This window comes from Somniosus microcephalus, chromosome 13 (assembly GCF_052327205.1).
Source record: "Somniosus microcephalus isolate GS21.2 chromosome 13, FLI_Smic_1.0, whole genome shotgun sequence".
Taxonomy (NCBI): Eukaryota; Metazoa; Chordata; class Chondrichthyes; order Squaliformes; family Somniosidae; genus Somniosus; species Somniosus microcephalus.
In genome coordinates, this window is record NC_140999.1 from 66,349,900 (window position 1) to 66,360,882 (window position 10,983).

Genomic DNA, 10,983 nt, shown 5'->3' on the forward strand with positions numbered 1-10,983 from the left:
ATAGTGTGTCTCACTGAGTAGTGCAAAAATGTCAGACAAAGAGGCATGAAGCGGTCACCTTTAAATAGCACTTCCCCAGTCCCTTCCCGACTGCAAAACATTCCCCTCAACCTGTCGTTGCTAGCAGCAGGTGCAGCCACTCAATATCCGGTCCAGGGTGCTATACGCTCGACTGACGTCATGATCTGTGGGCGCAGGAGATTGTGGCGTAGTGCTGAGCACTGCCGCAAAATCTGGTCAATTTCACAAATGGTGCAAAAATCGCCGTGCCCAGGCAATAGTTGCTTTGTACCCCATAAGCGCAACTGAAGTTCCCCCTCACCCCCGGGGAGTCCTTTGCACAACATTGAGCTGCTAAAATACATTCTTCATATTCACAACTTCTAGATTCAGCTGCCAGGCTATGGTTCTCACCCTCCTCCCCATGTAGAGCAGGAGCCAGAGGGCAGACCAAAAAATGGGCATCAGTGAGCTCCACATGCCTGTTATTTTCTACTATCACACTTGCCCTCAAGGCAAAGGGAGACATCTATCCTTCATACACAACTGGTAAGGTGGCTGGCTGTAATGTGGTTGGGATTGATGCATAATCATAGCAGCTGAAGCCCTAGACAGTTCTGCCATGTAGGCAGTGGAGGAGACATGGCCACCATCATCTATGTCCATGCCAGCCATGTCCCCACTGCAGGGCACTGCTTCACTGACCAGCCCGACATTGGTGTTGGGTCTAATGAGATCAGTGACGCTCTGGCTCAGTTCTTGCCATGAATCCCCAACCCAGTCCAAAGAGAAATACTGTTCCACTAAAGGTCTGCTAGGCCTACAGGCAGGAGCCTGAGCATCTGTAGGAAAAGGTCCTCAACTGTTCACTTGAGGTGCCATGCCAAACAATAGCACACTACACAAAAGCACTCAGCCTGCAGTCCATCATAGGCACATGGCAAACAGGCAGCTGCAGGGAAGGAGGGAGCAGGAGAGAAATAAAAAGTATGACCCTTGTAGACGAGATAGGTGAAGGTTCTCAGGCACCACTGCAGCAGCCTTGGTGGTTTCTTAATTTAAGACATCTTGATCATGTGCCACACTCCTGCTTTTGCATAGAACAAACCAAGTTACCCACACATTCTTTCCCAGGATCTAAGTCAACCCAAGGTCTAATCCTCAATAAAGAAAAAACTGGTTAGAAGTTGAATGCAGGGCAGCCTAAGACAATATTACTGTAAGTACTAATGCACATTGTAATCAGGTCATTCTTTAGAGCAAAAGGATTTCCCAATGACCCCCCCACCTTGTCAGCTGACAAAAGCCAGGGCTTTGCTTTTTCTTGTGGGGGCAGGGGGGCCCCCCCCAACCTCAACTAGACACAAGGAGTGCTGGATTAGATAGTTACCATGTCTGACGGTAAAGCTTTGCTCAGTTTACACCTTGTCCCTCCAGTCAGTGGGATTTAATGTTTACTACTAGTGTACCTAGGACTTCCTAATAGCCATTTCATGATTCACATCAACACCCAAAAGGCACACATCTGTCCAGCTGGTTTATTTGTTCAGGTCTACAGTTCAATCTCACTACATTGGGAAGAGAGAGCTCTTGGTTTCTTCATCCTGTACACTGCAGCCATCACCACCAACAGGGACAGAGCCACCACCATGAAGCCAATGGCTGCTCCACGCAGAAACCGAGAAGGAGACCCAGCAGCATCTATTGGGAGACACAAGGTGTTATATTCGGAAGGGTTCACAGTGGCCTATTGAAGAACCTCCACTTACCATTCTCTTCAAGCAGCTTCTTAGACAGATGACTCTCACCTTCCAGGAATATGATGGGACCAGGAGCACTCACCAATGTTCCCTCATGGTCACCTGTACTCCTGCGTCTCTCTATTGGGAAATGAGACATTGTTAGCAGACAGTTTTGTCCTGACCCACCCATGTATCATCTCCAAGAAGAAAACTCCTGACTAGACACTGGAGATCACACTTTACCTGCTATATAGCCAGAGACCAACCCACGTTACACCATCTGCACTTCCAGTTCAATGTTTGCAATGATGGGCAAACAGCTAGACACTACCTAGACTGAGACTATTAGTGGGAGGGGGGATTGAGGCGAAGGGGAATTTAGAAAGACAGAAAGGAGGAGAAGGCAATAGTGCAGGGTAGCAATAGGAGAACCGATAACCAGAGTGTGACAGGAGACAGAGCGTACAAACATAAGCATGCACCGGCAAATAGTTTCAGAGTGGGTAAAAATGGTAAAGGGAAAATTAAAAGCTCTATCTGAACGCATGCAGCATTCGTAACAAGATAGAGGAGTTGATGGCAAAAAGAGAAATAAATGGCCATGATCTGATAGTCATTAGAGACATGGTTGCAAGGTGACCAAAGCTGGGAACTGAATATTATGGGGTATTTGACATTTCAGAAGATAGGCAGAAAGGAAGAAGAGGTGGGGTAGCTCTGTTAATAAAGGAAGGATGAGATCAGTGCAGTGGTGAGAAATGATATGGCTCAGAAGAGCAGGATGTAGAATCAGTTTGGGTGGAGATAAGAAATAGTACAGGAAAGAAGTCACCGGTGGGAGTAGTCTATAGGTCCCCCCGCAGTAGCTACACTGTAGGAGCGACAGAGAGAGTATAAATCAAGAAATAATAGGGGCTTGTAAGAAAGGTACTGTGATAATCATAGGTGATTTTAATCTTCATGTAGATTGGACAAATCAAATTGGCAAGGGTATCCTTGAGGAAGAGTTCATAGATTGTATTCAGGATGGTTTCTTAGAACAAAACGTTGTGGAACCAACTAGGGAGGTGGCTATTTTAGATCTGGTAATGTGTATGAGACAGGATTAATGATCCCCTAGGGAACAGTGATCATAGTATGAGAAGTTTTAGGGCAAGACATTTGGGTCTGAAACTAGTGTCCTAAACTTAAATAAAGGCAATTACAAAGGTATGAAGATAGAGTTGGCTAAAGTAGACTGGGAAAATAGATTAAAGGGTAAGACAGTAGATAAGCAGTGGCAGCCATTTCATAACGCTCCGTTTATTCCAGTGAGAAAGAAAGACAGAAGGATGAACCATCTGTGGCTAACTAAGGAAGGCATCTAATTGATTGAAAAGGCATACAATGTTGTGAAGATTAGTGGTAGGCCTTAGAAACCAGCAAAGGATGACTAAATAGATGATGTGTAAACTAGCAAAAAATATAAAGAGACAGCAAGAGCTTCTACAGATACATAAAGGGAAGAGAGTAGCTAAGTAAATGTTGGAGCTGGGGAATTAATAATGGAAAACAGGGAAATGGCAGAGACTTTGAGCAAATATTTCATATCAGTTTCCACAGTAGAAGACAACAAAAGCATCCCAATAATAATTGATAATCAATCAAGGGGCTTTTGTGAGGGAAGAACTTAACAATGACTATCACTAGAGATATAAAGTACTAGGCAAACTAATGGGACTAAAGGCTGACAAGTCCCCTGGACCTGATGGCCTGCATCCTAGGGTCTAAAAGAAGTGGCTGCAGAGATAGCAGATGTGTTGGCTGTAATCTACCAAAATTCCCTGGATTCTGGAGCAGTCGGAGAACTGCAAATGTAACAAATGAAGAAAGGAGGGAGGCAAAAAGCAGGAAACTATAGGCCAGTTAGCCGGTCATTGGGTAAATGCTGGAATCCATTATTAAGGAAGTAATAGCAGGACATTTAGATCATAAAGCCATGTTGACTCTGCTTAATTGTATGAAAGGGAAATCATGTTTGACAAATTTACTACAGTTCTTGGAGGATGTAACAAGCTGGGTGGATAAAGGGGAACCAGTAGATGTAGTGTATTTGGATTTCCAAAAAAGGTCTTTGATAAGGTGTCACATAAAAGATTACTGCACAAGATAAGAGCTCAATGGGTTGGGGGTAATATATTAGCATGGATAGAAGATTGGCTAACTAACAGAAAACAAAGTCAGGATAAATGGGTCATTTTCCAGTTGGCAAACTAACTAGTGGGGTGCCAGAGATCAGTGCTGGGGCCTTAACTATTTACAATCTATTTTAATGACTTGGATGAAGGGAGTGTAATGTAGCCAAATTTGCTAATGATAAAGATAAGTGGGAAAGCAAATTGTGAGGACATAAAATGTCTGCAGAGGGATATGGATAGGGTGAGTGGGCAAAAATTTGGCAGCTGGAGTATAATGTGGGAAACGGAGGTTATCCACTGGTTGGAAATTTTAAAGCAAATTTAAAAAAATATATATAAATATAGAGACTGTCTAATGCTGCAGTACAGATGGATCTGGGAGTCCTTGTACATCAAACACAAAAAGTTAGCATGCAGGTACAGCAAGTAATTAGAAAGGCAAATGAATGTTGGCCTTTATTGCAAGGGGTGATGGGAGTATAAAAGTGGGGAGGGCTTGCTACAACTGTACAGGGCACTGGTGACACCACACCTGGAGTACTGCGTAGTTTTGGTTTCCTTATTTAAAAAAGGGGGGATATATTTGCATTGGAGGCAGTCCAGAGAACGTTCACTAGATTAATTCCTGAGATGAAGGGGTTGTCTTATGAAGCAGGGTTGAGCCTATACTCATTGGAATTTAGATGAAACATAAGATTCTGAGGAGGCTCAAGTGTAGATGCAGGGAGGATGTTTCCTTCAGGGTGGAATCTAGAACTGGGGGGAGGCACAGTTTCAGGATAAGGGGTCGCCTATTTGAAAAGATGAGGAGGAAGTTCTTCTCAGGGGGTCGTGAAACTTTGGAATTCTCTACCCCAGAGCTGTGGAGGCAGAGTCATTGAAGATATCCAAGGCAGAGATATACATATTTGAGCTGCAGAGAAGTCAAAGGTTATGGGGAGCAGGCAGGAAAGGGGCGTTGAGGTCATCAGATATGATCTTATTGAATGGCGGAGCAGGCTCGAGGGGCCAAACGGCCAACTCCTGCTCCTATTTCTTATGTTCTGACGATTGCAGTCAGGCCCTGGAGATTCTGGTTAAGAGTTCTGGCTCCCATTTATAGATAAGGGTCCTTCCCATTGAGAGCAGGTTTGTTCATATGGGAAGGGAGAGAGTGATAAACCTCTCGTTGTAGGGAACTGGGAACTGGCCAGATATTACTGTAACACCAGCAAATTATTTTTGCTTTGACTAGAAACTAATTCTGCATCAGAACAAAATCAGCAAGAGATTAAATCAAAGACTCACTTCGGCCACATTTGGATGTACAGTCATCCTGAGCAGAGGGGGAGCACACCTCAGCACTGCAGTGCAAGTAAACCTAGAACGGAAAGGAGTTTACAGCGAGCTTCATGCAGACAGATGAACCAGGCTATTATACAAGGAGCCAGTAAAGGATTTCATTGGCTCAGACTCCTGTTTGGTTACCTGTCCAGTGAGGGGCTGGGCAGAATCTCCATCCAGGAAAACAAAAGTCTTCACTTCAAACCGCTTGTGATGGGTTGGGAACTGCAGGCCAGAAAACACATCCACTGGGTGTAGGAGGGTCTGGTAGTCATCACCCTCATAGGGGCACCTGCAACAGGAGGGTCAGTCAGTGGGAGCAGGAAAATAAACTGATCCAATAAAAAAAAAAAGGGATTTTCATTCATTGGTTGCAAGGGTTAGAGTGCAAGCCATTCCTTCGATGAGAAAGTAGCCATCTACAATGTACCAATTAGTTCACCCCATTACTCCTAAAGCTAGGGTCACGTTCAGCTTTGTTAGTGCAATAGTAACTGCTGCATTAGTGGAACAATACTGAATGATCCTGAACATTTTCTCTTGACCCATGTAGAGAAACTTAGCTAAAGCCAACAGGGTATTGGATTGTATTCATAGAACTATTCAATACAAATCAAAGGACAACATTCAGTCACTATGCATGTCATTGGATAGACTGCATCAATTGTACTACACCTAGTTTTGGTCCCCTCATAGAATCATAGAAAGTTACAGCACGGAAGGAGGCCATTTTGGCCCATCGCGTCTATTATGTCCGTGTATAATTGAGACACGGACTGCAGGAGTTGGTTATAACAGGTCTTTACTGAATGGAGGCAACCTGGAACTACTATGCAAATGTTACTACACAGGCTTATATACAGGGGTGGTCACTACTGGTACTGCAGTATACAGGGGCTGCAGAATATAGGTCCTTCTGCAAAGTACATACACTACAGCGTCCACACCGGCCAACAAAGCTATCCAGCCTAATCACATGACCCACTTCTAAACCTTCCACCAATTACTTTAAATCTGTGCCCCCTGGTTCTTGAGCCCTCTGCCAAGGGAAATAGGACCTTTCTATCCACTTGATCTAGGCCCCCCAATTTTACCCACCTCAATAAGGTCTCCTCAGCCTCCTATGTTCCAAGGAAAACAAACCCAGCCTATCCAGTCTTTCCTCATAGCTAAGATTCTCTACTCCCAGCAACATCCTTGTAAATCTCTTCTGTACCCTCTAGTGCAATCACATCTTTCCTGTAATGTGGTGACCAGAACTGCACACAGTACTCCAGCTGAGGCCTAACTAGTGTTTCATGCAGTTGAAGCATAACCCCCCTGCTCTTGTTTTCTATCCCACAGCTAATAAAGGCAAGCATTACATATGCTTTCTTAATCACCTTATCTACTTGGCCTGCTACCTTCAGGGATCTGTGGACATGCACGCCAAGGTTCCTTTGTTCCTCTACACTACTCGTGTCCTACCATTTAATGTGTATTCCCTTTCCTTGTTGCCCTCCCCAAATGCATTACCTCACATCTCCAGGTTGTATTCCATTTGCCACTATTCTGCCCACTTGACCAATTTATTGATATCTTCCTGCAGTTTACAGCTTCCTTCAGTATCAACCACACAGCAGATTTTAGTACCATCTGTAAACTTGTTAATCATACCCCCCTATATTCAAGTCAAGATTGTTGATATATACACCACACAAAGCAAGGGACCTAGTATTGAGCCCTGCAGAACTCCACTGGAACCAGCCTTCCAGTCACAAAAAAACACATCAACCACTACCCTCTGCTTCCATGGGAGAAGGTACTGAGGAACTACAAGAATGAATCCTAGCTACAAGCACCTTAGCTACTCAGACACATTGAGCGGTGTCTATTTATCCTTGACCAGCATAGAATTAGAGGTGGCCTGATGGAGATCTATAAAGGGCTGTATAGCATCCTTGCTGAGATTATTAGTTTGACATACGAGGACATGGGGAGGTGTTTGGGCAAGAGTAGGAATAGACTAATGTTGGGTGGTTCTACTTCCTACCCCCCCCCCCGGCTAGACAGTAGCAAGTGACTAGAACACAGACAAAGGGTTGGTTCCAATTTGCTGCCTACCTACCAGGGGAGAGCTGGACTGGTCCTTGGCCAGAAGCAGAGCTCCGATCACATAGAAGGCAAGTGTCTTCACAATTAACATTTGGCAGAGTGTGGCCCATGTGATCTCCAGGACTGGATGCAATCACCTGATGCAATCAGAGGAATCAGTATTCCCCCCACCCACCTCCCTCTCCTCATTGGTCCTGGTCCTGGGTTTTCTGTCTCTCCCAGGAGATTGCGTGGTTATTCAGATGAGTAGGAACGGTCTAGTCACAATGCTAGTGTCAGTGTGGGGCAGGCTTGATTGAACAGTTGATCTTTCCCTGCCCATCATCATTTTCTATAACCATTAGCCCTTCCATTCAACTTTTCCTTACCCATCCACCAGTAAACTCCATTGCACCTCGAAGTTTGGGGCTGGGACAGGAGTCGCCCAGCAGTCATGCAACCTCAGGACAATCATTGGGTCCGTGCGGTCCTGGACACGAACCTCCACAAACACCGGGTCCTGAAGGATACTCTGAATGGGGTAGTCACTATCCACATACCAGGATCTGTAGTTACCACCTGAAAGGCAGACAGAAGAATCAGTAACTCCCTGCATCGACACATTCCCAGTGCTTCTGTCACCATTACCCAGGGCCGTTGTACCTTTTGCAATTCTCAGTTCCAGTTTCAGAATCCCATCATCAGAAGCTGGAGGTGGTGGAGGAGCCGTGTAAACCGTGGCATTGATTTGTAAGCCAGTCTCTTTCCTCCCCTTGTACTTGCACTGGACATGCAGGCTGCAGAGAGACAATAGCAGGTGGAGCTTCATCCAGCAACACATCCCTCCAACCCCAACATCTCCCCACCATCCTCCTACCTGAAGGTGCTGTCTCGGGTTATTGAGCCCAGTTTCCCAGTCAGAATCATCCTCTTACCCAACACATCCGTTTCATACACCAAGGTTCCATTCTCCTCCTGCAATGAGGACACTGGTTAATAGGGAGCTGGTTCATTCAGGTGGAGAATGCTCGGCCCATTAATACTCACCCGCTTGGTCGAGCCACAAGAGGTAATCGGGAAGCGGAAGGTCGCAAGCTGGGCAGTGGTTAGTTTAGGCCTGCACTCTGCTTCTTGTCCATCTTTCACATACAGAGATGACAGGTTGAGGGCAGGAAGGGTCAGGGTCTTGGAGATCACTATGATGAACTGACCATCCGCTGTGCACACTGCAAGAGAATTACAATTCAATTCCACTGCTCATTCGTGGAGAAATCAGAGGTCTCAGACCAGAGACTTGAGGGACAGAGTCTCAAAAGCCACAGACCAGCTCACAGCAGGAACAGGACTAGAATCCAAGTAGAAGCACAACCATTTAGTTTGACAGTGGAGTGAGCAAGGATGCATTTATATTAGCTGGGAACAGGTCTCGGCCAGTCTGCCCCTCAGGCCGGTGCCACCATTCAATGAGATCATGACTGATCTATATCCCAACTGCATATCACTTGACCCATGGCTAGCAGTGATTTCAGATTGAGTTATTGTTTTATTATTAATTCACAGGATGTGGGGGTCACTGGCAAGGCTGGGATTTATTGCCCCATAAAAAGGTGGTGGTGAGCTGCCTTCCATGTGGGGGAAGGTTCCCAGTGACAGTCAGTGGTTTGGTACAACTCAGTGGCTTGCTGGGCCATTTCAGAGAGCTGCTAAGAGTCAACCACATTGCTGTGGGTCTGGACTCATAGGCCAGTCCAGGCAAAGACAGCAGATTTCCTTCCCCAAAAAAGGAAATTAGTGAACCAGATGTTTTTTTTAATGACAATCAGGTAATTGGTCACCACACTTACGCTGTGAATATGCAGTCTCAGATGCAACTACCGCTACACCAGAAGAGACATGCCGATCTAGGCCAACCCATCTCAAATCTAGAAAGCAATTTTGGACACTTGCCAAAACCCTTCAGTCTTGACAGATGGTGAAATGCAACATTCCAAATGGATTCCATAGAGGACTTCATAGTACAGCCTGAAGGATCAAACTAGGACAATCAACTGCCTCAGAACCAGTCATGGTAGATGCTGCCACCATCTGCATAGGTGGAAGATTAAAGCATGCCCATCATGCGACTGTGGAGCTCCTAATTAGACCCTGGATCACAACATTGAGCATTGCCCTCAGATGAAATTCTCAGGCAGCCTACAAGATATCCATGCTATTGCATTGGAAGCTCTGGACTGGATAGTGATTTTTTTTTGCTACCACCATTCAAGAGAACATCATAAGGTGGGAGCTACTTTGTACCAATCAGCAGCAAACTCCAAACCACATGGAAATCAAAACATTGGAGTCCAAAGGTCTACTGCAGGCCACCAATATTTATAAGCAACAACCCAAACACATGCATCAGGTGTGGCAGATATTTACCATCAAAAAACCTTCCTTGCAACAGCAGTTACCTTTCCACTACTGTGGGTGTGACTGGCTATTCAATGAGAGAATTCATAAATATAAATTGTAGCCTACAGAAGATTCCATGTTCTCAACAACTACTAATCCAGTAACAGCTTGACCAACCAACCTGTAGAAGAGATCCTGCAGACTCAACACATTACCAATTCTACTGAAAGGCCAATTTTACCACCAATGTTCCTTCACCAGGTGGATCAACCGTCAAGGCCAAACTTGCTCCACCCTACCACCATTAGATGAAGCACAGGTTTGAGATTTACTGCCATTGTAGACCAGACATGTACCATTAATAATGCCCAATAACCACCTGATCGACAGAATCAACACCTTCGCAGAGCAATAGGGTCACTCATTATACAATTTCAGCAGCAGGTTACTTGACTTCAACTGAATCAAACTGGACACCATTTCCTCATTCCAGCAAGTATTCACAAACCGAGCTAATTCCTTCCAATACCCCGAACCTCAACTATTGACACCTGCCTTCAATATGATGGCGGGAGGAACAGCCATACACCTTGATGTTCTATTTAGTTAATTACAATACCATACACCAAGGGGAAGCAGCTACACTCAGGACTCCACGGGATGAGTTCGGTCAACAGACATGTCCACCCTGCCCCATTACACAGAATGAGACAGCAACAAGTCCGTGGATCATGTCCTGGTCTACAAGTTGGATTCCTCCCCCATCCCCACAAGTATTCCCTCTAGAATCGGGTCGAGGAGCGCTTTGTTACCTGGGCTGTTCCTCAGACTGTAGAAGCAGGGATGGACATTCGAGCCCCGCGGGTCAAAGCAGCAACCCTGGCTGATGCAGTCGGTGCTGCTAATGTCTGGGTGGCCGCACTCAAATCTCCAGCCTGGGTCTGTCGGACAAACATCATCGCCGAGAAGCAGTGGCTGGGCTCGGAGTAAGGAGAGCCCAGCGAAGAGGCAGAGAGAGCAGCCAACCGTCCAATGGCCCATCTTGGTTGCTGCAAGTAGAATAATAATCTCCTCCCACACCAAGCCGCTTTATGGCCGGGCTCCGAGTGCGGCAGGAATTGGAGCCAATCCCAGTGTGGCGGGTTCCTGTTCCCACGGGTTACTCGGGGAGGTAGTTTGCATTCTTGATACGCTGTATCTGTCAGCCTGTCACTCTTTTTCATTAAACAAATAAAATAAAACTGAACAAATTAAGTTAAAATTGCGTTGGCCGG

At 45.6% G+C, this 10,983-nt stretch overlaps 1 protein-coding gene across 1 annotated transcript; it reads right to left on the reverse strand.

Moving 5' to 3' along the window:
• Nucleotides 1-1,524: 1,524 nt before the first annotated feature.
• Nucleotides 1,525-10,779, reverse strand: LOC147108388 (zona pellucida sperm-binding protein 4-like). Its single transcript, XM_086004980.1, has 9 exons — nucleotides 10,522-10,779; nucleotides 8,363-8,541; nucleotides 8,193-8,290; nucleotides 7,979-8,112; nucleotides 7,705-7,894; nucleotides 5,387-5,534; nucleotides 5,207-5,279; nucleotides 1,770-1,880; nucleotides 1,525-1,701 (listed from the first exon to the last, which is right to left on the reverse strand). Exons 1-9 carry the CDS (start codon nucleotides 10,748-10,750, stop codon nucleotides 1,553-1,555), a joined length of 1,311 nt encoding a protein of 436 aa, XP_085861106.1. The 5' UTR covers nucleotides 10,751-10,779; the 3' UTR covers nucleotides 1,525-1,552.
• Between the last annotated feature and the right edge of the window lie 204 nt (nucleotides 10,780-10,983).

Excerpts from the sequence above, each read along its gene's own strand:
- LOC147108388 (XM_086004980.1), bottom strand. The coding sequence starts at position 10,750 with ATGGGCCATTGGACGGTTGGCTGCTCTCTCTGCCTCTTCGCTGGGCTC. Across the intron at positions 8,542-10,521 it reads CAGTCTGAGGAACAGCCCAG|TGTGCACAGCGGATGGTCAG; the intron begins GTAACAAAGCGC and ends ATTCTCTTGCAG. Across the intron at positions 8,113-8,192 it reads ACCCGAGACAGCACCTTCAG|CCTGCATGTCCAGTGCAAGT; the intron begins GTAGGAGGATGG and ends GTCTCTCTGCAG.